Source organism: Trichoplusia ni, chromosome 5 (assembly GCF_003590095.1).
Source record: "Trichoplusia ni isolate ovarian cell line Hi5 chromosome 5, tn1, whole genome shotgun sequence".
Classification (NCBI taxonomy): Eukaryota; Metazoa; Arthropoda; class Insecta; order Lepidoptera; family Noctuidae; genus Trichoplusia; species Trichoplusia ni.
The window spans coordinates 881192-908890 of record NC_039482.1 but is presented as its reverse complement, the minus strand read 5'-3'; the positions used below and the strand labels follow the sequence as shown (position 1 = coordinate 908890).

The window sequence follows — 27699 nt, the reverse complement described above, 5'->3', positions numbered from 1 at the left end:
ATTATACCCCTTGATTTTCATCGCCGTGCTCTCATTTCCGTGGTTTCCGTGGACAAAATTTGCTATGGCAATGAAAAATAATACACGGGAATAAAAAAATATCATCGCCGTGCCTTGTAAAACAGTTTCCTTTCATTGCCGTGGCCACGTGTTTCATTTCCGTGACTTATGTTTGTTTCGCCACTAGACAGGAATGTATCTATTTATAGTTATATTATAAAAATAATATCATGTGTGACTGGATTTTTACACATTATATTCTATTATTATTGCGTATAAATTAATAGTATTTATTTTTGTTTCAATGATTAACTTTATCATTTAAATATTCTTGTACACTATAATAACATTTCATTGCCATGGACGCCTGTTTCATTGCCGTGCATGCATGTTTCATCGCCGTGGCACGGAATTTTCAATCTTGTATATCTCGTTAGTTTTTTAAGCTATCTGCTAGATATTAAGCAAAACTGCATATCTGATCGAAAACTTGAGAAAACACTATTTTTTATTGTTCTAAAGTTGAAGAATAAAAAATCCACGGAAATGAAGATTTTTTTGGACCTGTTGAAATTCACCCTCTTATATTTTGCAAGCTTGTGTTACTATCTATTGCCACAGATTAAGGGCACTTGCTTAAACTTTGTCCATAGTCCATAGTCCAACGAAATTTTTCGGTAACACAAGACAGGGATGAGGCGTGAACAGTGAATAATTTTTCTCCTTTTCGTCCTCCTATCGAATATGTAGCGAAGATTCCATTTTTCAACTATAACTAATAATTTATTTTTTACATTCACACAAATGTATTGTTAAAGTTAAAACTTTCACTAATCGCACTACTTAATAAAAATTGATGTGATTGATTCATGTAAATGTTTCTCAGATGGTTCCTCCACAACATCCCGATACTGCGCCGCATCACTCACTCTAACTTAACCATACTTTTTGAAGCGGAGCGCGCTTTCGTCATGTCTATGTGGCTAGCTATGACCAGGATACACCCCCCACCTCCTCTAACCGTCCTCGATAAACCGTTGGAAATGCTGAAACTGGACCGGGAACTGGCCAAGTTAAGGGGAAAGGTCTACGACTTGAGGGACTACCTTTTCAACGGTATACAGCATTTGTATAAAGTGAGGTTATATGAAATATTAAGGCAGAGGATACTTGAGAGGCAATTCCTGATCAAGATAAGGAATGAAGCCATAAAAATGAGTCCTGAACCGTTTTTGAACTTGTCCTTCGACTCGGAGCCTGAAATAATGCAACAAATGAAGATCCATGAAAAGCCTCGAGTTTTGGAGGAACCCGAAGTCACTGATACTGAAAGTGACAATAGTTACGGAGACTAACTGTTATACGAACCGTCTCTGATATTTTTAATAGAAATTGATTAATTTAAATAATATAATTACACTAGTTGCTGCCTGCGACTTCGTCCGCGTGGTTAGAAGATATAAGTTAGAAATTTTTGAACGGAAGCCCTCGAAGATGAATATTTTGCCCCGTTTTTGCCACATTTTTCATTGTATCTTCGCTCCTATTAGTTGCAGCGTAATGTTTTATAGCCTAAAACCTTCGTCGACGAATGGTCTATTGAACAGAAAAAGAATTTTTCATTTTGATCCCGTAGTTTCGGAGATTAGCGCGTTCAAACAAACAAACAAACTCTTCAGCTTTATAAATTAGTATATAGAGTATAGATTAAAAAATGTTGTGTTATTTTTATACCTCATTTTAATCAGTGGGACACCTACGTATGGTTCGTTTTTGATTCTAAAAATAGGATTCAAATAAGTAATTTATAAATATCGTAGTAGCGTACAACCTTATTTTACAAAATCTACTTAGTATAATAACAAATTTTCATCACTAAAAGCAATAAATGAGAATATGATCTATGAAAAATCTCAACGTGAATACATCCAGAAATCGCATGGATAATAAAAAGATATTTTATATCTAATTATATAATTAACATTATGACGCTTAGCGTTTCTTAAAACCTTGTGTCTAAAGTTTAGCTACTTTACTAGAATAAGCGCTAATCCAATACAATATTTACGTCGTAGCCGAGTCAATTCTTTCGACTTTGCATTTTTTTTCGAATGTTGCACATCGCACAAGTAAATTTGAGCTCTCAAGCCCTTTCAGGTATTTATGAGAGAAAACATACTGCGATGGAGTTTTTTTACGGACTATTTTGGACGGTTTTTTATTATACTTACCAAAAACACTAATTCATCCTACAAATAAAATGTTTTTTTCGTTCGAGAACTATGACACCACATACAGTTTTTAACATTACCACCATAAAGACCATTTAAAAAATGGCGAAATGACCAATCTTATAGTGAAAGAAAGAAGTAAATGGAAATCAAAGAAAATATTTTGTGAGTTGGGCCTAATAAAGTGAGGGTAAGTTGCTACAAGTTCAACTCTGCCATTTTTGCAGCAAAAAAGTATTCTGGTGGTAGCAAGTTTTCTTTTTAACCGACTTCAAAAAGGAGAAGGTTCTCAATTCGACCCGTATGTTTTTTTTTTGTATGTATGTTACTCGATTTCTCCGCCAATTATGAATGGATTTTAATGATTCTTTTTTTGTTTTTAATTGTTTTTTTATGTGTTTTGTTTTGCTTTCTTTTAATGAAGGAGAGATCATTCATAGGATGTAATAATTAGAAGTGCTGTTACGCTATTGATGTAAAAATAAGTAATTTCCTTTCTCCACATTTGTGTGTAATAGGTAAGTATTTGGTTAGGAAGAGTTGAATAAAACATCTTTTTTATATTTTTTACTTTATTTGGTTTAAGTTTGATTGGTAGAACATACATCGTATATATGTGTAACTAGTACTATTAATTTTAAACAGATTAATTTGAATAATGGTGAGTATACATTTTCTATACGGTTACATGCAATTTTATTCTAATTATTAAGATTATTATTGATAAACAGTATTGAGTTTCCATTTGTGCCAATCAAATATAAATAAATTAAATTAGTTTCTCGTAAGTTTTAATGTTACGTATTGAAAGCCAAAAATGAACTTTCTGCAGACAGTCTTAAACTCTTCATTTCTTTGAAAAATTACTATAATTACAATGTCAAATCATGATGAAATAAATTAATATAAAAATTTAATTTAATACAACTTATAATAAGGCAAATAAACAATCGTCTCGCTAATCAAAGTTATTCGCCTGCCATCGTTTAATAATATCGAAGAAGTCTTTCGAAAGCATTTAATGCTTTCAAAGAAAGATACTTAAAATGTAATCGCTTAAATAATTAAAATCATTCACATTCACTTGACTAACACTGGCATGCGAAATTATATGGCATCTTAGCCTTTTACAAAATATTATTTACAAAGTGATACTACATTTAATAAAGAACAACTTATAAGAGAATGTAACGTAGGTATATAAACAAAAAAGGAGACAGTGCACGAGCGCAGCGCAAAACCCGGGTTAGTGAAGATTTCTCTAGTACGAGTGGCACACTCGCTCAAAACTTCTTTAATATAAAACGGTAGGTACCGTTGACATAAGTACACTTCTCGGGCTGCTCATAGGTTTAAGATAAACTCAAATGTTCATCGCTTTCTTCTCTCGCGAAAAATAATACAAAGAAAAAATAACCTAATCGAAAATTTTAAATAATACAAAATACGAAGCCTGACATAAATTTAAATTAACCAACTTAATATTACATGGAATGTTACTCTTAAGATGGAATCTACATTGAAGTTATACATAGCTATATAATAAGTATATTGGTGTAGATATGTAATACTGTCTATAAAACTTCCTAGTTTTAAATCCGTCTATTCAATCTAATCAAATAAAGTACCCTTGCTTATATTGATATCTTTGGTATGATTGAAAAGTGAAATAACATTTATATTACGTATCGTGAAATTTACTAATTAGAATAATATGATTAAAAGCTCCGGATAAGCAGTGCTTATTTAAGAGCAGCCGGGTCTGCGGTACATGCGCATCTCACTGGTGGCGACGGCGATCCACTCGTTGCGGGCGGCGTCGAACCAGGTCAGCCCGAGGGTGTACTTGCCGTTGATGTTGACGTGCTGGCAGTGAGAGAACCACCAGCCTCCTTCGTAGTTACCGGCGCAGTGGGTGTTAGAGATGTCCCTATCGCGGTCAATAGCCGAGAACTCCATGTGGTTCTGGTACTCAAATGCATCGCTAGCGTTACCCTTGAAACCGCTGACCTCCAATACGTAGCCAGTGTCGGCGCTGCCCACGTGGAAGTGTTCGTACTGAGCATACCAGAAGCCGCCGTAGATGTCAGTCATGTCGATGCGCATGGAGGAGCAGTTGTCAGCGGTCAGCAGGTGCATGGATTCCAATCCGAGCCAGTATTCAGAGGAAGGATCACCGAAACCGTGGACGTATTCTGCAAACTTCCTGTTGAATTCGATGCTTCCATTGTAGCGACGCTGCACTAGAGTGCTGCCGTTGGTGCACCAGGTGTCGAAGGGTGCCTGGCCGGGATGGATCAAATACACGCCAGCGGGTCCTGAAATGCTGGAGCAGTCTCGTGGAAGCTGGTTGACAAGGTCCTCGTACTCACGTTGTACCGGCTGCAATTCCTTCACTTCTCCCATCAGCTCAGGAAGAGGGATGGTCTCGGTCTGGTTGTAGTCCCCGTTGGCTTCACTCTGTTAACAAAGAAAATTATTTTTAGACATTGAATACCTGTATGAACTTCTTAATTCTCGTAACAAATACTTCAAATAATAATTTCGATGAGCTGTCCTTTTATTCAAAACATTAGCCGCTTAATTAGTACCATTAATGTTCTGAAAGCGAAATTCTAATGAACGAACATTTTAATTAAGATCGCTGGAAGCGTCTTTGATAATTCTTGAAGAAAGTTTGTGAACCGAGTAGTGTAAAGAACAGCATTATTTGTAGTTTGCTTTAAAGCTGTCATTACCTGCAGGCTTAAAACTTAAAGCTTAGTCAAACAACAAAACAATCTAAAATTTCTCGGTTTGTCAAATCGACCTGCTGGAAGTAAATAGCTAAGTTCGAAACTAAAAAGTAAAAACAAAAGAAGCGTTTGTTTTGCAAATGACTACAATACTGTGTTGAAAAGGATTCGTGTGCGGCATCGATTACCTTATACGTCTGTAATGGCCGTCTGTTATGTGCATTTTGCACGAAACTTAGCATGCACGTAATAGTTTCATAATGAGGTAAGATTATTACGTATCATAAAGCTAGACACATGATGCTACCAAAAACATTCTGGTCAAATTCAAGGACGTCATGTATTGAACCGTAGAAGTCAAACAAACGCGAAACTTTCCACATCTTTACCTAAAATGTGGCTGAGTCCAAAGATTTGGAGAGGCAAATAAATGTAAATTGTGTGTGGCTACCTAAATAAAAGCTTTTATATAAGCAAAGCATTCGCTGAAATGTAAAGTGATATGGTACCGCAAAGCCGATAGTCTCCAAACGGCTAGCCTGAAGTGATACCGTCTCAAGAGGCCCTTACTTAGTCAAGTGCCGTAACAAGGGAATTTCTTAGTTTTAAGAACTCATTTCAGATTTAGATTACGTTATGAAAGCTGATTTTGATCTGAACTTTCATATTCTATGCATTTCATTTTTAATACAGAATTTAACAGTCATAAATAATTAGATGTTGATGTATTTTCCTGAAATTCACAATCATAGCTTTTTGGATATTGGACTTACTTTTAGGATATGGTCGTTCAGCCTGTAGAAGTGCTGACGGGATCGAGTTTCAAGTTCATCAATCGAATCGTTGATCTTCTTCATCGAAAGGCGGTCCATCTCAGCGCGGTCAATAGCGTTGCTCACACTGACGGCGATAGCCTTCACCGACTGACGCAAGTTTTCCTGGTCTTCCTTCAGGTACGAGGACTGAGCATTCAACTATAGAAACAAACAAAACATTTTATTAAAGAGATCCCTTTATTTTATTTTTTCATCCGAAAGCCCCGCAATCCCTTTAATAGAAATGCCAGGTTCATTTTGCCGGTAACTAGACACTTTACGAGAAATGACGTTGCGGTGGAAAGGCGGTACGGCAGCTTCTTAGATTTGAAACACGATCAAGTCTAAAATGTCTCACTATATCGGTATGAAAGATTGATCATTGTAATGATTGCAATTAGGGATAACCGGTAAATTTGTAGGTATAGACACCAACCTGAGCGTAATTCACATCCAACTTCGATATCTCCTTGCGGAATTCAGGGATAGTCTTATCAGCCTTGTTCTCAATGCTCTCGACGTCTTCACGCAGTTCTAGGATGGAAGCATGGACTTTGTCGAAGTCAGAGATCTTTTGGGTGGTGTTTTTCAGTTGGTTGTTGATGACCTTGTTCTCCAGTTCGAGGAACTCGACTTTGGCTGAGAGGAGATTCCAGTTGGGTTCTTCGAAGCGGTCGAGGCGGCGCTGGACGTCGAGGAGCTGGGTCTGCAGGCTCTGTTGGTACTCATCGAGCTGGTCCTGACTGCGAGCCAGGCGCGAGATCTGAGCGTGGATCATTTTGTTATGGCGGTACTTGTGGTTGTACACCGGCTTCAGCTCACCAACCCTGTTCTCATGCGGTTCCAGCACATCGTTTCCAGAGTTCATTTCTTCAAACTGTTTAGCCTTTACCTGATTGACAAAATTTTACTGTTAATTAAGATATTTATTTGCCAACAGTTTCAGAAAACAATTATAATTACTACAATCCCTCTTAAAGTTAGAGTTTTTATGTTTTGAAACAGCGGTTTTATACTTTTAATTTTTAATCAGTATATCAAACAAAGAAATAATAAGTAAACCGAGCGCCTACGAATAATTCCTGACAACACTATCAATACACAATGAGATCCGTAAATATTTAATTACCATTAACGTACGGATTTAAAAAGCTTGAGGATAATCCACACAGCACACTCCATCCTATAATTAAGCCGCATGCATTTTGATCCATTATCGCTTAAATTCAAGGGAGGCGGTAAGCCTATCCATGTAGAAGGTATTAAACGTCGATAAAAATATGTAGCACGAGTTAATATTAAAGTATCTAAAGCAAGATGGTACCTGCCTACTATAATTGTACTGGAATTTGTGCTTAAAGTTGTTTAGGTCCAAATTATGACTTAGAAAGCGTTGTAAAAATTACATTAACACGCTCTCAGGAATTGCCAAAATAAATATTTATCTAGTAATTTTTTGCACGTTCAATTGTATGTATTTTAATAAAACTATTGTTCTCATTTAAGATACGCGAAAGTTATGTCTTACATACATCTTAAACATAACAAACAGTTGCCTTGATATAAAGTCAAATCATTATTATTTTATGTTTATACTCGCTTTAATTAATGTAAGAAGAATTTCCTGAACATTACTGAAAGCTTTTTATTAATTATTAGATTGCACCGAGATGGCGATGGCGGTAAGGAAATTAAGCTTTATTTAATTCAACGACGTTGTGAACGCTAACGACGGCACGGTGTTTAATCAAGTGAGTATGACAACAAAGTGCCTGAACGTAGCAGTATTGAGCTTTAAATATATCGATATTGAACAATACAATTTTCCACAGTACAGCGGGGAAAGGAAAGTTTTGAGAACTACGGATACAATGCTATGATAAAATGAGACACTTGTAACAATACAGTCGCAGATTGCACTCGCAGCAGCGACATGCCAGCATCGTTTGGCGTTTATATTTTATAGCTGCAAAAGTCCGTGCGATAGTCGTGTACACCGCGGCGACGCAGGATGTGCCTCACAAAGACTTGGCGGCTAGGCGGTGTTTATGGTAGGATAAAAGGCCCCATCAGATTTCTATGCTGCACTATTCACGGCCGATTATTAGGCTCTACGCCGGTAAGCTTTTTGATCCTAAAATCCCCTTCCCTCCATCATTCACGTCCATGAAACATGCCAAAATCTATTCTACGTACTTATAACCTTATTTGCTTTTAATAACACTGAACTCCCGCTGAAGGTCAAGAACATTGTAAATCTAGGTAAAACTTTCGGAATTTGTAATTGAGGCTTCATATTGAATTAGCGTACCTAAATGTTTTACTTTATGCTACACAAAATATTTGTATTACAATATTTTGTCTTGTAATCCACTTTACGCCTCTACAAAAACATGAATGAAAAATTCAGTGAGAACAGGTAAAATTGTAAAGGATGGAATGGGAGAGAAAAAGGGAGAGACAGAATGCTAATGAAGATTATAACGGGTTGCGTTGCGACAACATAGCGACGCGACGCCCAGAATATTCATACCGTTCGACCAAGTTTTTGCTTCAGTGATTTTCCTTGTGACCCTTAAAGTTCAGATCGTAAAGCCTACATTGTAGTTTCTACGATTTCACGCGTACGTACCTACTATTAGACGACGTAGGTAACGAAAGATTTCGCATGCAAAACTTCACGGGAATATTCAAACTTGGCGTAGGCCGTATACGGCGTATACTACTCCAGTGCCCCTTTAGCTTTTGCATTCACAAATGTTTACCATCGTGCGAAAGAATAAGGTCATGAGAAAATGTTCGTGGTTTCTACTATACGGGGTGTAAATCCCAGATTTAGGTGGAACCTCATTCAAAACATAAGTCGGCTCAGCTCTCTACAATTCACACGGGCCATTATATATGAGAGCTTTAATTTAATCTCTAAATTTCGCGGAATATTATTTTCGTGCATTTAAGAAAATAAGCTTTACACGTTGCCTGAATGCTTTTAATTACCTAGCGGAGTTTATTAAGTACTATTTTTATGCAATCTTTGCCTTTGACATTAGGGCAAAGTGAAAACAATAAACTCTTTATTGTTGCGATGAGTAATGCAATATAAATTGAGTAGCCGCTGCCATCTGCTCAAAATCGCCGCCGAGCGTAATTAACGTAGTCCGCCAGAACTGGTTTGACCCAGGAGGTTGTCTCGAACCCTGTGCGCTTGTCCATTGCGGAGATATTGTTCGCGCGGATTGTTTAATCAGGTACTATTTCACCGCTCTCGCTTGTTAATTTCGTTGAGAATTTTTAGACGGTTGATTCTCTAAGGGATTACCAAAGTTTTATTATTGCAATAAGGTATGGTCTCATTCTTAGTTGACGTCACAAGCTGGAATTACGACGGGACACTCGTTACATAACAGGCTATGACTTTTTCATTACCCGTAAGAAATTATGAACCTTACTAATTTTCGATTACGGTATTATACAGGGTTTTTCCTACGAGACATCTTAATAGTATTTCAAATAAAGAATTACATGATGTCCTCCTTGGTTCAAAACTAAAGTAATGAATCGGCTGTTGCAAAACAGTATTCCATTCAGTGTAATTTGAAAGGTGCGTGTCACTAGAACAATGTTGCCCGCTGTTGTTGATGTAAACTTCGCGCATACATTAATGCCGGCCGTTTTAGTGATCGAATAGCGGCGTAATGGCCAGCCTCACTTGAGCGTGCACCTGGTGAGCGCCCAGCGGCTCTGGCACACCACGCGATGCATATTTGTATTTTAAATACAGGACATGCTGTCGACTTTTGAAGTTCGAAGGTGATCATAATATAAAAACTCTACATAAGATGCTTAAAAATTAATCATTGCTAAAGAAAATGACATACTTTTTACAATAATAATTCAGATTATTTTCTGCAAAATTCTCGCTAGAAAATAACTCAACATAACCTACGTAACATCCATTAGCAAAGTGATTTGGATTACTTGCACGTTCATTTTAGATACGCCTCTCTGAAAGATCTGTGAGCGCAGACACAGGGATTACCTGTGCCGACAAGTACCTCAATCTCAGGAAATTAATGTTTCACTGTTTGATATTACAGCCACTGATATATTCAAAGTTGAGTAACAAGCGACTAGTTAAAGTCGAGTTGGTAAAGTTGCAAGCTCCTGAACATATTTAAGCCATTCATTCGAATTAAACTAAAACATTTGAAAGCGGCGAGAGCGGTTTCAAAACAATTTAGTTGTTAGAATTTCTCGAAACATTTTGTATTGGACACAGATCAAAAACCCATTTGTCTGAGGGAACAAATAAAATACGAATGAATTCTTTATGTACAATTCTTGGCGACGTATCGTATTCCACTAGGGCTCGTATACTTCTCATAGACAAAGATATTTATTTTTCATAACAATACAGACAGATTTTTTGTATTTACAATGGTATAGAGGGAAAATACACGTCGGCTGTTTGTTAAATTCGCGCTCGGCAAGGGGAGCTGTGTAATAGTCTTTTATTTGATTTGGCAGAATTCCGCCAAATGCGGTCTCATTACCTATGTTCTGTACATGCTGTTGTTATTCAATAACACAGTCTGGTTACAAAAGTGAGTGTTTAATTAAATGTTTGTAATAACCGTGTAATCTAAAATGTATTTAAATGCCCTAACCAATCCACAAACCATTTGCATTTGCAACATCGTCCTTACAATTAGCCCTTGGCTGACTGTCGATGAAATGGTTCATTCAATGCTAAATAGTTGACAGTAATGCTATTAACTTCAAATGACTTAGATATTCAGCTCAGCTCCAAAGTTTATGAAGTTGGTTTAATCTGGTAATATGAATTGTATGCGAAAATTAAATTAAATTTGATTTCTTAATATAAAGGGAGTAGTCAGAGTTATTCGATACTATAAATATAACATGAATAATGAATATTTACGTGCATGTTCTTTTTTTCATTTACATGCTTTAAATACGACTATCATTCTATTGATACCGAAGAGTTCAAGATTATTTTGCATATTTTAACATCAGTTGGCACGAATTAATTTCCAGTGGTCAGTTAAAGGCCAAACTGTTTTATTAAAAGTAGTGTTTCAATGTATTTCTTTGGGCTGCATAACGGCAAATTGATCGTGATGGATGTGGCCCAAATTTTAGGCCGTCAATCATTAATCGGTTGCATGCAAGGAGCCCCGAGTGGCGCTGTGTATTTGCATCCACGTTACATCCGATGCCCTCGGCAATTGACGGGTCTCTTCCGCGCTGATTGGCTGACCGTTCACCAAAATACAAAAACCAACCATTGTATTCGGTCAACCGACTTTTAGACGGCGTAGTTATATGACAAAATATTTTATTTATCCTACCAATAAATCACCGCATGCACGTTATTCCAGTGCATAAGCGTGATTGTAGTGTATGAATAAACCAAATTATTCGGTCGCAAACAAATTACATTTTGCAACAGATTCCCACTGCGTCGCAATGCAAACTCACAAAGAATAGTTTTTGACTCGTCGCGACTACATCCGCTCTCATTGTGCGGTACACAGGCTGGCATGTGATGTAAGAGAAAAAAAAATCAAAAGCAATGACGTCGATCGGCCGTCCTTAAATGATACGGAAGCAAGACCTGTTTGGAAGTTTTCTCATTAACGTTCAAACGTTAACTTAGAGCAAAGCTGAAAGCTCTTCGGTATTAGTTATCTATTCACGATACTTTTAGACCGGACGGTGTCATTACGAGGTATAAAAAGAAGAAGCTTGCCAAAGATGAACTTATTTTAATAACCAATACATTTTCAGGGCTCTTTTAAGCTATCTTGCCAAACCCAGAAGAAATACGAAAGTAACGACCAACTTTATACCGAGCGAAAATATATAACTGGGTAAATATTTGACGTTTAAAAAACTCCAAAATTTTCTTAGATTTTCTGTGATTGTGTATGAAACGGAGAAACCAAAAATAAGCGGCAGCGAGACAATTTTTTTCTTAAAGTAATACTTTCGGAATGACGCAGGAAAAGAATAACTCAAATCCCTTTTCTTATTATTTGTGAAGCTTACATGTCTAGAAACTTGATTCCTCGCAATCATGAATTGTCTTCTACTCAAAATATAAACGTATATTTCTGAGTAAATTTATAATCCATTGAATGCTGCTATTATTAAAATTTGTTTTTAGAAAACAATGTATTATTCTGCTCATATGTATCTATTAATAGCTAAAGGTGCTTCGTAATAGAAACTTAATGTTCTTTAGTTATTTTTATTCAATTTTAATATTTGCGACCTCGATCACTTTTTCCAAACTTTACGTATCACATGTCATGGGAGGCACCTTACTACGGTGGCCGATAAAAAGTGATCATTGGCTTAATTAATTACCCGGAGATATCGGATTTCGTGTAGTAAGTACTGTGTGAGGTCTGCCCACTTTTTGCTACCTCCAAAGTGCTCCAGCGGTTCCCACAGGCATTTCGGAGTTAGTTTCTCACGGCTCTACACAAATTAAGTGGCTTGGATTAAATGGCTGCACGGAAATATACTTACTGTGTTACTACTAAAACACTTGTTAACATTACGTTTCACGTAGCATTGCACACTTTATAAAGAATGAATATTTTATTCCGAAGCATTTTCTCTCATTTAAAACAAAATGAACAAGTGCACATTGTTAAATTGTAAAAAGCTTTTAGAGAAATATAGATCCAGTTGTTTCAAATTTAAATAAAAACAAGAGAGCTACGAGCATTTGTTTCATCATGAATCGGTCGAGTGCAGTGGTTTATTTCTTTGAATAGAGTATTAACGTTCATATGACAAACGAACAATGCGATGAATATTCCGCGTCATTTTGCAAAAAACAAAGACATATCAATGGCATGGTCACAATGACTTGTTCAGTGTACGTGTCCTGTAAGCTTATCTCGCAAAAACTTCCCTAATTCAGCGTCACAGAGGCTCAGGGGCACATTAACTCTTTTCTTTCACATAATGAGTAAAAAGGACGAATATAGAGCATTACGTTAAGATTACTTCTCGCCGCAAACAACGAAATGGCTGCGTATCCTTTTGTGGATCACGAAATGCCTTCTTGAATTAAGGTTTCCAATCTATTTTAGTTCGCTATAGGAACGTTAACCCGCTCTGAACCATTGTCGCGTCGTGTGCCTATTACCGTGGGACGTACGGCGAACAAAAAGCCACTCGATGGCTCGTACGAAACATTGATTGTGTTTTGCAATCACCGCACTCTATTTTTTTTTTAATATGACGATGATAACTTTAGCCTTTGTTGTCGTTCGTTTGTTTTTCATTAATCAATCTATTCAATTCAAATGTACTACAATTAAGATAGTATAGTTTGAAAATAGAATTCCTTTCAAAAGAGTTTTCTACGGTAATGGTTTTGTACGCTGCTTTTCTATTGCAACACATTTGGACTTTTTGCTTATACTCATCGTCTTTATTCACCTTTTTATAAGATTACAAGAACAGTTTTCACAGTTTTCACTTTGGCACAAAATGCGTGGTAATATCTACATTCACATTTAGAGATAAAATAATTTGGATGGTACAGTTATTCGGTATTACTAAGTATTTGTACTACGTAAGTTTTTGGGTATTTACTATCGGCAAAGGTCTTTAAATTAGACCTTTAGGCCGGCCTTTCCGGCACTTATTCATTTAAATTGGAAAAATTTACAAATTTATACAGCGCTTAAATTAAATAACTAATAGAAAAAAAATGTTTACGAATTATGGGATTAAAAGTACATGAAATGTTAAATTTATATTCAAATGAAAATGTTCACTAATAACTATTGAGTATAACTGTTTTTACGCACTAAAAAGTATTGAATAATTCCGTTTTAAGTACGTTCACAAATAGGCTTTTTATAAATTATTCAGAGGTTAATTATTCTTTAGCGTAAAGTCACCAAAACACGTTATACAAATAGACACTGAAAATGAAAGATCTGAAACCAGAATTCCAAACGGCTCATTCAATAAAAAAAAGGTATGAAAAAAAAGTTTATTTAAAAAAGCAGGAATGATTTCAAAAAGAGCAAAAAAAATGTAGCCTAAAAATCTGTGTCTGAGTAGGTCAGGCAAGTTTTTGAAGAAGTAATCACGAAGAATGGGCCATTTCATGCCATCTCATCACTTATCTTAGGGCTGCAAGTTGGAAGCGGGCCAGCTACGCCGCCGCCGCCTAGCACGTATGCTTATAATAATTGCGAGTAATTAGAACACGGCTGAAGTGGTACAAGCCAGAAAATCACAGCTACTGACACGCGATACGTTGACAAACCTACCACAAACTTGATTATTACTAACTATTCTACTTCGTTCTTAACGAGAGAACCACTTGAGAACTTTTCAAGCAACGGAATCCTACCTTTCGAAAACAAAAGAGGTTCGTCACAATTAATTATTTGGGTTACAAAGCCATCGTGAATTTAGGTCAGACTCAAAAGATCACCCACTTCGAAAACTCAAAACTATTTTGCTCTCAGTCATAATTTGAAAACTGGTATTTTACTAAGCAAAACTTGTGTCTCATTAATTAAATACGATATAATTACATTTTTTGAGAAGAAAATTGAACGTTGTCAATTTCAGTTTCAATCAATAGTTCTTTAAATACTGAAGTAGAAAATAAAATACCTAATTACTTTCTAATTAAAAATGTCCGGTACACTCGTTCTGGGTAATCAATAGGCATCTTGGAACAAAATTATTTAGCTCCTACTTTTGCTAACAAGAATATCCTGTCTGATAATAAATAAACAAAAATAATATAATGTATGCAATTATAAAACAAACGAGTCTTTATAATTGCATTGCATGGGAACATCTCCCCCATCCAATAGTTTGTATGATCCAACAATATTCTAAATTGAATAGCATATCGACCGGTAAAATGTCGTGGGTGCAACCACGGTGCAACGGTCACCGGTTGGCGGTTACAATCACCGACCGTGAACAGACCGCGCACCTGTTATTATCGCGGTCAAACCAATAACAACCCTACTTCTTAATCACACACAATATAACCCCCACAATATTAATGCATCAAACATCTTTTTTTAAACTAAGCGCAAAAATTTCATCGAACTTTCTTTTTTTAAAAATGTCTGAATAGCAACGCTAATTTAGGCCAACGCTCGACGTCACAAGCCGAAATGAAAAATCTTTCGCATTCAAAACCAAGCCTTCATTTGCCACTATTTTGATTATCACGAAAATGGAACAAGCGCCATAAAATCGACAATTGCTATAAGGAAAGGGTTCTTTTACAATATTCGCTACCCTCGGTACCATTACGTCAAGACCTGATCCGGGGCCAACCGGACCGTGAATCATCATGGCCAGCTATAAATTTAGGGAAAATAGCGCAAGTAACGCTTCTCTTCAGAAAATCTTGTTAGGTGCGCATTGAGCTTGGCGGCCAAGGTTCCTTACCTTTACGAGACCGTGAAACGGCAAAATTTATGTTACATGTACTTAACATAGTCACGTCAGAAATTCGAAGTATGAAAAGTAATGACTCAATTAACAGACCACCAAAAACCTAAAAATGTGATTAAGATTAACAAAACCCCTGCAAATTAGCTTAGCAGGTAAAGATTTAAATAATTTAAATCCAACTCCTTGTTACAGAACTCCAAAAATAAGGATATTAATACAATTCCCAGAAACTTCTAAACCGGGTAAAATTTATCCATATTACGGCACAATACCTTTTTGTGTTGTAACATTTCCCAAAGTTAGTTATGAGCTGGTAAATGTAAGAAGCACAAGAAAGCTTTTGTTATGGAAACCTAATAAAGCTTGAGATGTGTATACGAGACTTAGAGCTAGTCTCATAAACCTAGTATGATTTAAAAAGATCGCTCAAGTAGACAACAGCGAAAGTAAGATTCAGTTTTGAAAATAATCTGTTAGAGTTCATTATTTTTGAAGAACATAGGTTGTATGTCAAAGTACCTAAAACCACATTTCCATATTTAGATATTACACCTCAGAGGAATATTTGTATTGTCTAGTAAATTTGAATGCGATCATCCGACGAAGTTGCGGCATGCCATACATCAAGCATTTTGAGGGTAAACCTTGTAGGTGAGACAATGCCCGGCCTTGCTATGGACTAGTTCGTTATAAGTTCGCCTACGCGCAAATTGATACCGTCTTCGTTAACAAGGTGTTAGGACCCTTTATCCTTTGGTTTGGAATATTCTGCTCAACACAAACCCAGATTGGATAGAATTTCCAACCTCTAATTATAGCTTCGACCGAACCTGCCGAGAATGTCCGCTAGCCTTTTTTCATTTCAACAATAATTTTAATGTCAACCGAAGCGTCGGTTTACATTCTTATGTGATCGCGGGTACCTAATTTCCTCTCGTATATTTCTCCTGCACACTTTTTCATTTCATTTCCGTCAGCGTCCGCAAATGCAGTGATGTAATCGGACTCTTTACTTCCCACTTCATATTTCAAAAGTCCGCTCTATTATTAACTCTCCGAATCCGCGTCAAACAACGTGGTCGAATAACAGAAAATACAGTTCAGCGGTGGGGAATAAAGGTCGACATGAAATATTTTAAAAGGATTCTATTCGGTTTGAAGTAAAGTTCATTACTCTATTGAAATAAAGGTGAAGCCAGATGAAGACTCTCGAGATATCCTGCGTAAAGAGGCTTGAATGTTAGGTCGTCAAGAACTTGTTACCTTTTAAGATGATTAGTCTTACAATGAAGGGTTGTTTTTTGGTAGAATCAAGACTACACGAGAATAATGGAACCTTTATTAAGTTATCTTAATAAAGTAACCGGCGGGAATGTTTTAGGAGATATTTGTTTAACGAACTAGAATGTCTTGTGACTCAGAATACTAAAACACATACGTCGTAATGAATAACCTATTAGAAATATTTATGAGCAACACGGCCATGTATATCTTGAGCTACGGTATTATTGCTATTTCATATGCTTATAATATTGTATCAGGGAAATTTATTATTAATTGAATGATTTTTTTCAACTTTTTCGAACAAAATGTCTATTTAACTATGACGTGTATATTATTTTATGTGGATAAATGATTATAATCTTTTTAACTATGAGTCTGTTTTACTTAATTTGCATTATAGAATATTATAGCTGTGTTTCTTAGCTCGGGTTAATAAGTAACTTCCATCGCCTTTCTAACTGTGTCACGACTTTCTGATAAGATAATTTACTTGCGTTCGTTCGTTGATAGCTGTTACTCAAAATCAAACATCTGAAAATTCCTAAATTCCTAAACACTTACCTCTTTAGCAAGCTTGCTTATATGCGTGCGTTGCTCGGCAACCATTGTCCTCATCTGTTGTTCTTCGTACTTGATACGGCCGACTTCGTTGTCCAATTTATCAATTCTTGCCTCCTGAGTCCTTGCTAATTGCGCCAGGTCCGACGTCTCCATTAGAGCCTGTTTCAACTGTGAAAAAAGAAAGATTGATAAAGGAACAGTAAATTGCTTATATGATAAAAAGCAGCGTTGGGCATGTTATAGAGATAGAACCTCAATATACGAAACGTGGAGTCGATGTTTTTTTTAAGTACGCTATCGGAGGACGCCCGTCTATTAAATTTCTATTAATGCCAAAATGGTTCTCTCCAAAAAGTCCAATTACCTTTGTCTTCCGGTCCCTACAATTTATGTCCTCTTTCTCAATTTTCTGTTGCGCAATACACAGTAAGTAAGCTGGTCTGTCATGAGAAAATGAAATTTTTATTTTTCAATACATAACTGACTAGATACCTTATAAAAGGGTGAATTTAATAGAATACGAGAGGGGTTTTCGAGCGCTTTCTGATATTCAATTTTTCCGTGTAATCCGTTTGGTAGACATTCGCTTGGGTGGAGCCCCCTGAAGGCGAACAATAACTAGCTTTCCTGAACAGCTACCCGTCTTCCGCGACGCTACCTGGCTACCGGACTATAATAACGTAACAGTTAGAAAATGAGTTTTCTTTTAAAGTACCCTACTATGTTACACTACAACTTATAGAACGATATCACGGCAAAAACTAACTTTTTTGTCTAATGCAACTATAACAAATCTATTAAGTGATAATTGGATAGATTTTACATTCAATCGGTACTAAGTACATACCTATCGCTCTAAGAAAAGGGACTAAGGAAAACCTGTCTGCGTTGTGCGCGAATTATGAACAAAATTGTTTGAATGAGAGGCGAAGTCTTTTATAATATCATTGGCGGCGTTATTTTACTGACTTTTCATTAGTTCGTCTCTCTATCATTATTGGTCATTACAGCACGCCGAGAGCGAGCAAATCCCTCCGCTTGTCCTACAGGGTTCTTTTTAACTGCACTTGGTTGGCACACGTGTCTCATATTAAATAAAGTTAAAGTTAGTGAAGTTAATTCGTACCTCGTTCCTAATGACATGCAATTGTCGCAGAAGTTCAGAGTTATTGACGCTTTCGCTGAGCTCTCTCATTTCGACTCGAATCTCTTCCATGGAACGTTTGGCCCATTGCAGAGTGGTGCGTTCGTTGCGGTCATGATTACTCGTCGTGTGTATTGCGGCGACTTGTCTGTGAAAGAATGACTCATTAGAAACATTGCAAAGTAAACTCTCTATATCACATTACATTAGGACAGTATTGATAAGTTATAAGTTAAATTATAGTTCATTTTTCAAGCGCATGTTTATTCAAGCGTGTCTTATTCATACGCGTACGCGCAGGATGCAATGTTATGCAACAGCGAACGAGCAGCGCCGTGTCTCCTGCATGGCGACCCTTCCGGTTCCATTTTGTAATAACATTAGCTAATTATACAATATCCCCCATTAACATGTCGCACCATGTCGCCGTGTTACAATTCTAATTATATTTCATTAGACAGCTAACACGATTACGAATTTCCATGTCTTCGTATACTAACACCTACATATCTTTACCGGCTATAACAAAATATATTTTTATTTGTATTTCAATGCAAATACAGGCGCATGTAACCACACTTTTTAAGTGAGTATCGATAAAAATAACCTTATCGGACTTAAGGTGCCGTGCTGTGATAGCAAACGCCAAATATTGGTATAGTTCCCAAAGATAACACGTTACTTCCAGAATGTAAGTACCTAATGATATTTAATCTGGCGTATCGTATACCGGACATAATATTGTCAGGTGTTGTAGTTATTTCTCTACGCCGGGCAACGCTTGCTCTGTACATTTAATATGTTATAGTTAATTTTGATTCATGATGTTTGCAAAAGCTCAAAGCCAACGGAAGTGAGTAGAATCGCCGTGTTTGGTTAGCGAAACGTGTTTACCTCACTGTCCAGTCCGGAGTTATCTAAGTTCATAATTAAAATACTTTGCACTCATAGCATATAGACCAGACTAAAGTCAATGAGAAACTCTCTCACTTTGGCAATCATTGTGAGTCAATGAAATGGAGCTTAATTATCAACTTCGGTAATGAACTTTTCCGAATAGATTGAATTATTCACAAAGCAGGTGGCTTTTATTCCTGACTAGCTATTACCCGCGACTTCGTCCCCGTGGGTCCCTGTTTTTTTCACATTTTCCATTGTATCTTCGCTCCTATTAGTCGCAGCGTGATGGTTTATACCTTAAAGCCTTCCTCGATGAATGTTCTATTCACCACAAAATATTTTTTTAATTTGGACCAGTACTTCCTGAGATTAGCGCGTTCAAACAAACAAACTCTTCAGCTAATATTAAGTATAGATTACATGTGCGATTGTTAATGAAGGAGCTTTTGTTTGCAATTGTTTTTTTTTATGTGAAAGTATATTGCGGAAAATAATATCTCTCTTTTTATCATATTGGACGTCTGATAAACTATGTATAGGTAATGTTCATTCCGATTTTATAATTCATGAAATGTAGGTACGAGTAGGAGGTTACGAGTACTTGCTTGCACGTTATGAAATACCTAAATCCACACAACTATTATTTCATTAACAAATATGTCTTACATTCGCTATTGTTTGAAAACCTATTGATCTTTCACAAGCTCGATCGCAAGCTGAATAGTGAATAGGTAACTAAAGATGTTTTGTAGTTTAAATAATGATAATAAAGGATATCCTGGTCGGTTTTCAATTTAGCATTAACATTAATATAGCCGGACTGGTTTCAAAGCACAGTTTGTGTTATATAATATCCCTTAGTTTCAATCCTGTAATTATCGTATTTCGAATGATTCTGTTCCGTTCAGTTCTGTCCTAGTAACAAGGTAACATAATACTTAAATAGGATCGTTTCGGTATAATCATTGTTATGATAACCGGGAAGTCGACAGCTGGACCACACCCTCTACTGCAATAAATTTCCATAACGAACGCTTGTGAGTCCTCATGAATAAGGTTCTATATCCCCATATCCTTGAGAGTAGTTGAGACGATACTACTGTATCCATAGTGTCAATGTTCAATCAATTCAGTGGTACGAAAGCTTGCAGTCATTCTATAGTTCGATTCGTGATATATTTGTAGCGAATGGCCTATTTAACGAGTTCCCTACATGAAAGAGGCAGTAAAAAGTAAATTCCCAATTAACTTCGTCAGGCACTCTGTTAACGTTTGCTATGTAATGAAGTCGATTTGTTACTTTTCCAGACATTAAAAGAGATTGTAATACAGCACATTTTTATGGCGGCAATAATCTCCAAACGCGAAGGATGGAGACCAGAATTTCGGAAGCATTATTAAAATTAACAATTTGGGGAGAGCGCTAAATTGCTTTTTTCGGAGAAGTTTAAATGTAAATTATATTTTATTGAACTTCGGTTTTCAGTAACAGCGAATAATAACGACGAAGTGCGGTTTTAAGGGTGCACGCCACGTGCCTCAGACGCTAATCTTAAGCGAAGGGATAAAGAATAATCTCTATGAGGAATTAAGATTATGGACGATTCAATTGGATGAGAGATTTATTAAGAAATCGGGTTTTTAAAATCAATTCTAAAATCTACCATTTTATACTGATGTTTAAGTCGAAAGTATAATTAGTAAAGTATTACTTCATTATTTTGTCATTACAATAAATTCCACCTAAAGCATTGGACGGAAATACCAACATAATAGGCATGTTGTAAACCATCGCTTTCGGCACACGTCCTTAATAACACTGAATACTCTATAATCACCGAAACAGTATTTAAGTGGCAAAGTATGCGCACAATCGACCCAAGAATATTCATTCAAGTTTAAAAAAAAACATCGACCAGCTTTCATAGTCCCGGCAGATGCAAAGATGCCATATGCTCCTCAAAGTATTAGAAAAAATCAAATCGAATATCACCCTTATAACAAAAGCACGGGCGAACTCTTGATAAACATCGTCTGAATAAAAAAAAAGGTTTTAAATTGAGCCTCTTTGGCGGTTAAGTAATTTCACCCTTATTTCAATAGGCCGCAGAGTTTTTTTTAGCAGTCTAAAAACTATTGTCAGTTGGCCAAATGCCGTCGAAACAGAATGACCGTCATTAGAAATAGCACCTGCCTTTTGTTAGACATTAGAAGTTGAATAATGTTCGTCCTTTACATGAGGAAACCGAGGGACGGAATAGCCGAGCCGAAAGACTGGCGCGAGTAAATTTTAATATTGGGAAGAAAGGTAAAAGTAGGATGATGTAATTTATTGACGGTTTTTCTTATAAATAATGTAAACCAATGCCTTTCAGTTTGGGATAAATGGAAAGGAAAGTATTTATTGTATTGTAAGTGTCTGCCTAAACATAGACATTTAATAGGTACCTATTTTATTATTAGTAGTAGATATAAAAATGCAATGTTAAAAATATTGTAACAATAAAATACCTCGATATCCACAGCACCAAAATAGCTCAACAAAAAGCTATTTTTCATATTATTATTGGGGCCATATTTGGTGGTCGCTGCGCACGCGCGCCGCTACCCGCGCCCGGATGTGGGCTCCTAGCATATACCGGGACATAAATAAACATCCAGCCAGATGTTTACCCCCATTGCCGTTACTGTTCTCACCGGTGACAATTACACAGACAATGTATATTGCGGAGGATTTATTCTCCCGAGTAAGGTCACGTAATTTTGTCAGCTAATTTCTTTGTTGTCTTAGACGTAAGTTTCGTAAAGGAAAGCTAAGCTAGGCTAAGGTTTCATAATTAAAATTTTAGCCAACCAACACTGTAATTACTCTAGAACGTAACTTTTTTAGGTACTATAAGAACTCTATAATACCTATCTAAGGAAATGTCAAGGTATAAGAATTCAATGATATGTTAGTAACGATTCGTAACACGTAACAAAAGAAAGCACAGAACGGGATTTCCTTTTATTTTTACATGAAAATATTCTGAATTTGAGACATCGCTCGTAAGAGTCAACGAATCGCGATCCCCGCATATATTGCTACGTCTAAAGCTTCATATATGTACATATCTGAGCCCATGAGAATAACCTGTACAATTATTTTGCGAAGATTGGAATGCATTGCTTTGAGTTCAGCTGTTCATCTTACGGCCGATGACTTTTACCAGTTTAATACGCCTATATAAATACCTCTACCCTTCTCAACTCCTGTATTTATGCTTAACAATTCCGATCACGATCTGTTATAATAATCACATTATATTATTATTGGTCAGGTCCGAACCAAAGCCAAAACGCTGAGCTTAGAACTAATTAATTGACAATTATTGACAAATCATGCGCTTGTAATACAACTATCAATTAGTTTAAGTAATTGGATTCAATAGCAATTATATTCTCGGAGCCAACCTGAATAGTAAGCTGAATTGGTATGATATAAACATTTAGGTATAGCACTAATTGCAATATGGGCTTTCACACTGTGGTAAACCAAATTATCTTCCAATGTACATACCTACGTCACGGTTGGTTGCTACGCTGCTATATATACATACGAATCCTATTCAAAACATCTGAATGATGATATAGAACATAGTTCTTATTACGAGAAATAAGTTGTAAAAGTTCAAAAACAAATAAAGACAGTTATCAATGCAAAACAAATGCAACCATTAAGACTCACTTTCAAGTATCATAATAACTCAGCTGCAAATTGAATGAGAGTGCTGAACAAGTTATTTTATAAATTGTTAAGTCTTTATTAATAATAATGTAAGGAGCTATATAAAGCTGCAGTCGTTATAACCGACTTACACGCATCAAGGAACATAACCCTACTGGATACAACACCGATTGCATAATTAAACTTTACTATTAATAATAATAATAATTGACCTGAAATAATATCTCTTATCAGATAAATTAATTTAATGTAAATGTGTTCAAATATTTATTTATTAAAACCTACATAAGAAGCTCCATATATTTTAATGAGCTTAATTCTAAATATGTATGGCAGCACGACGCTTAAACAAAAGTGTATTTTTTGCAATAACAATATGTTGCCTATTAAGTTAATGTCCGCGTATTAATACAACGACTATAACTAAAAGGCTGTTGCTGTTCTCAATGTAAAAATAAACTGAGACTTAATAAAAATCGATGAACAAAACTGATATCTACAGCTGGCGACGTTGAATTTCAAGTATGCAAACGGGTACCTTCGTTGTTCCCAGATGCACACTCATCTGGCACACGAGATGGCATATTCAATATAAAGCCACTTTAAATCTTACACCGCGGGAATAAGGATGAAATTAGCGCGTTTCCTACCCCGCGATCAAGAGCCACCACTTCTCACTAGGCGCAGGTGCTTTTCATAGATAGAGCTTAATTTACTGCCAATTACACGTAACCAACATATGGTATACCAATCTCTTTACATTTGTAGACGCAATAAAAACTATGTTTATGAATAATAGAATACTAAACATAGAAACCCAAATATAATTTAATTCAAATAAGTAATAAAAGCAAAGCGAATGAATGAGGAAGACTTTTTATCGGAAGTCGCGGGCACTAATTTTTTTGGGTACATTGTGAATTAAAGCAAGGATTGTGAGAAATTGTTCTGAAAAGATCTCCTGTGCTCTATATGGTAAACGAGCATCCTCTTTTTTGTCGTCAAATGTTCAGGGTTTGCTTTCGTATGCATTATAAAAGCTCCCGCAAACTTAATCAAACCGGAAATAAATCGCTCGAGACCGACTATTTGATGTCATACCGACAAAATTTAAATATTCAAAACGTTTTTATAAATATACGTAAGAACAATAAAGAAATACTATGAAAATCTCAAGAAATGTTTTTTGTATAAAATCAATGATGTCAAAGTGCCGCGAATTTCTTTTAATTGAAAAAAATATCTGAATCAATGACAAAATTAAAATAGCAACAGAAATAGGATTCGTTGGTAAGTGCGCATCCTCGAGCGACCCTCGAGCCTTAATTTCTGGGTAGCGTCTCGAGAAAGAAATAAAAACGACGATGTCTTTTAAAATCCCCCTAGGGAAAGACGAAGAGGAATAATCGTGTCGATCAGATGCCCTGGTTCGCTACAAGAGGCCCTTGTTCCCGGCCATCTCGAACCACTCCTGCGTTTACAAGTTTTATATTATGACACGTCTTGCGAGACTTCAAAGCTTCGGGAATGAGCCATTACAGGTCCTGCCGACACGCTGGCTGGAGAGGTCGCACCTATTATTCTCCTTTAAATCACATCGGCGTCTCAGCTACACCTAATTTCGAATATTGAAAATGGATTTGCTATACCGAACCGGATAAAGCTTGTCGTGTTGAAATAAAACTTTTTGGACGAATAAATTAAGTGCGCCGACATATGTAAATGTCTTTTCAAAATTTCATTCATGTAAACCCTTACGATACATGATATGACTGTGTCCTTAAACTAATTAATCCTTAATTGGAGGTATTCTCCGAAATTCGTATTTGAACAGGCCAGGTTTCTCTATTATTACAAACGTATGTGCGTGTATTGATTGTATAAATGTTGAATGAAACAATTTCTGTTTGACAATTCGGATATAAAAATTCGGAAACACTTCATAAAATTCGGGTTTCCTTCCAACGTAAAAATGACTCTTGACCCGATTCTTGTTCAAGTTCTTAACAAGTTTGCGAATGTTTTGTTGTTTTCGCAATACTTATAATGAATACTGCTTCGCTGTCAAAAGTCAATCATGTAATCTTTTGTTGCCTTAGTAAATCGACTGTTTTTCTTCCTGTTAACGTGATTAAAAGATTTAATCTTGTGATTTTTAGGTAAATCTTGGTTTATGAGTGGCGCTATTTTTACGCAAGTCCTTTCTTTTTTTATGGTTAACGCAAATTACTTGTATTTTTTATACTGAACGAGTCCGTCTTTAACTTTTGCTCCGAGTAAATTAGACAACATAAATGCATACATAACAGATATATTGCTTTTGTTCCTCGTAATTTCGCATAAGGTTCAAAACACTATTAGAAATTCCGAACCGATAGGGACGCAGTGGTTGGAATGGTTAACTCCATTGTTTATTTAAGGGTTTCCGTAACAAGATAATGTTACCTTATGTTGAAAGTATTTAGCATGTGAAGCGTTGTCTTAAAGGAATATGTCACGTAGTCTTATCGTCCATTTGCAACGTCGTGGGGCCACCTGCGCTAAAGCGATCCGCGCTTATACGCATATACGCGCACGTTTTTACTATTTGTCATATCGACATATCTAAAGTATAACATATACCAGATATACCTATGCATTTAATATCAAATCGATGTCTGTTTTAGTAAAAAATCCATTGCAATTTTATTAAAGGATAGGCTTTAAATACCTCAACAGATCTCTTGGAATTTATAAACGAAATGGGTGTACCCGAAATTACATTCAATGATATTATTACGATGCGTTGCCTCACAGAATTGTTTGCCATCCGTTCGCAAAATTCGTCTCATTGAGATTAATATGTCCATGGTCCTTAAATTGGGCACAAATTAGGGTATTGTGTGCAAGATCCATGACTGAATTAAGGCCATGCAGACTGTAATGACACGTAATTGGTAGGTACACTTCATATCTCAGTGCACCCTTCAGCCGCTGATTTTGGGAAGAGTTTATTCATGATACGAATTTAAAAAAATGTGTTTTGCTTACGTAAAACGTTTTGGAAATTCAAAATGTTCCGATAAATGTTTAATGAGACTACAGCAAGTTAAGCCCCTTCCGGACTTCTCAGGTGCAAAGCGAGTTCGTTCCATCTTACAATTTTATTAATTAAATTTGCGAAAAAAATTGCAGATGCTTAGCAATGTACCCTTTACTGCTGTTATTACAAGATACTGTCATAAAAGGTTTGCTTGCCAAAACAGAATAGCATGAGAGCTCATAAATAATGCATAATATAGAAGACCCAATCATCTGCGATAACCGAAGTCGTAAAGGAATATTGTAAGATACTCAAATCTATTGCCGAGACCCATTTGTATATTACACATACTGTATAAACAATATAATATCTAATAATTTGATCGCCTCTTTAGAATACAGAACAGCACATTATTTTATACTATAAATAGTATTTATTTCATTATTTTGCCTGTTACCTCTGCGTAGGTCTGCTGGTAGAGATTTCTAAAAGAAATCACATAATTTCCGTACTACCGATTTTTTACATAGTATATTGACTTTTTAATTTTTAAACGTTTCGGCATTTGGATTGATAAATCAGAATTTATTATAGATTTTAAATATTTAAACAGCACTATTTATTATTTAAAATACTCAGAATAGCAATTTTATATTACAATGAAGGCTTTACCATTTCGCTTGAGCTTTTATTTAATTAAATCGCAGTTTAACGCACAAGAAAATTATATAAAAGAGGCACAGCAGTGTAGAGTTTTAGAGAAAAGTTATAAATGTAATAAACCGCGAATTTAGGCACAAAAACTTGGTAATAACTGTATTTAAACTCAGCTGCAGATGAGGCTCGCCAATCTAAAACTACATAATATTTTTCTCGGGCCACAAAAAATAAAATAAAATTAATAATAATTATCAGGAATCTGCAACGCCATCCTGTAACAAATCTTTTTATTAAGTTTAACTTACCTCACGTCGTCGAGTTCTTTACGTATTTGGCCCACCTCTGCAACATGAAGACTCTTCAATATTGCAACCTGTTCAGCGATGGCCTGCAGTTCTTCTTTGACTTTAAATTCAGCAGCATGCATGGAGACAAACAAACTCGTCACTAACAGTACACGGAAGGCGCACATGATGATCGTTTACGATTGTAAGTTGCGGGGGTCGGCTGTGCGCGAAACGACTGACTCGCTCGGCGTTCGAGACAGAAATGGCTCGGAGTTGACCCGCTCGTCTATATTATACATCAGGGAACATGAAGGGGCAGATGCGTTCAACAGTTGTCCAGACGCCCGGAGCCTACGAACGCAGCCTGTTCTTCAGATATCTAACCTACATGTAACAGATATACCTTTTTTTGGAACCTCATTTCAACTGATAAGTTGTCATTTAACACCTTGGCAGCCTCCTCTAAAAAAACTTATTCCTTAAGTTATACAGAATGAACACTTATTATTAGCGCAAAATGTGTCTCCGAAATTACCTTTGAAAATGTATTTTGATGACAGGTTGTTATCATTTTCTTAATAATAAAATTATAGACAACATCGATTATACTTTGTGTAATAGACGAAATCTGGATAACGTAATTCCTTTACATCAATGCCGATGCTTTAGACGGATAATTAGAATAATTTAAAACAATTTTATTAATTAAATATCATAAAATTTGTATTCTTTTAATAAATTGGTTACCGCATGGTATTTAAAGAAACCTCATAATTAATACCGTCGTCTAGCGTTGGAGTCCTCGCGTTTAAGACGTTTTTATGGAGATTACCCCATCGCGGCACCAAGT

The 27699-nt window shown here is 36.1% G+C and overlaps 2 protein-coding genes across 3 annotated transcripts in view; one reads left to right on the top strand and one right to left on the bottom strand.

Moving 5' to 3' along the window:
- LOC113493957 (trypsin beta-like) overlaps positions 1-1429 on the top strand; it is a 34716-nt gene extending 33287 nt beyond the window's left edge. For both annotated transcript variants that reach the window (XM_026872007.1, XM_026872006.1), the window contains one exon: positions 887-1429. In XM_026872007.1, coding sequence (XP_026727808.1) covers positions 887-1355 — 469 coding nt within the window. In that variant the 3' untranslated portion in view covers positions 1356-1429. The remainder of the gene's footprint in view (positions 1-886) is intronic.
- A 1356-nt stretch (positions 1430-2785) lies between these two features.
- LOC113493956 (protein scabrous) lies at positions 2786-27511 on the bottom strand. The gene is made up of 6 exons (XM_026872005.1): positions 26868-27511; positions 18236-18401; positions 17110-17277; positions 6218-6673; positions 5740-5940; positions 2786-4691 (listed from the first exon to the last, which is right to left on the bottom strand). Exons 1-6 carry the CDS (start codon positions 27032-27034, stop codon positions 3978-3980), a joined length of 1872 nt encoding a protein of 623 aa, XP_026727806.1. The 5' UTR covers positions 27035-27511; the 3' UTR covers positions 2786-3977.
- Positions 27512-27699: the final 188 nt, after the last annotated feature.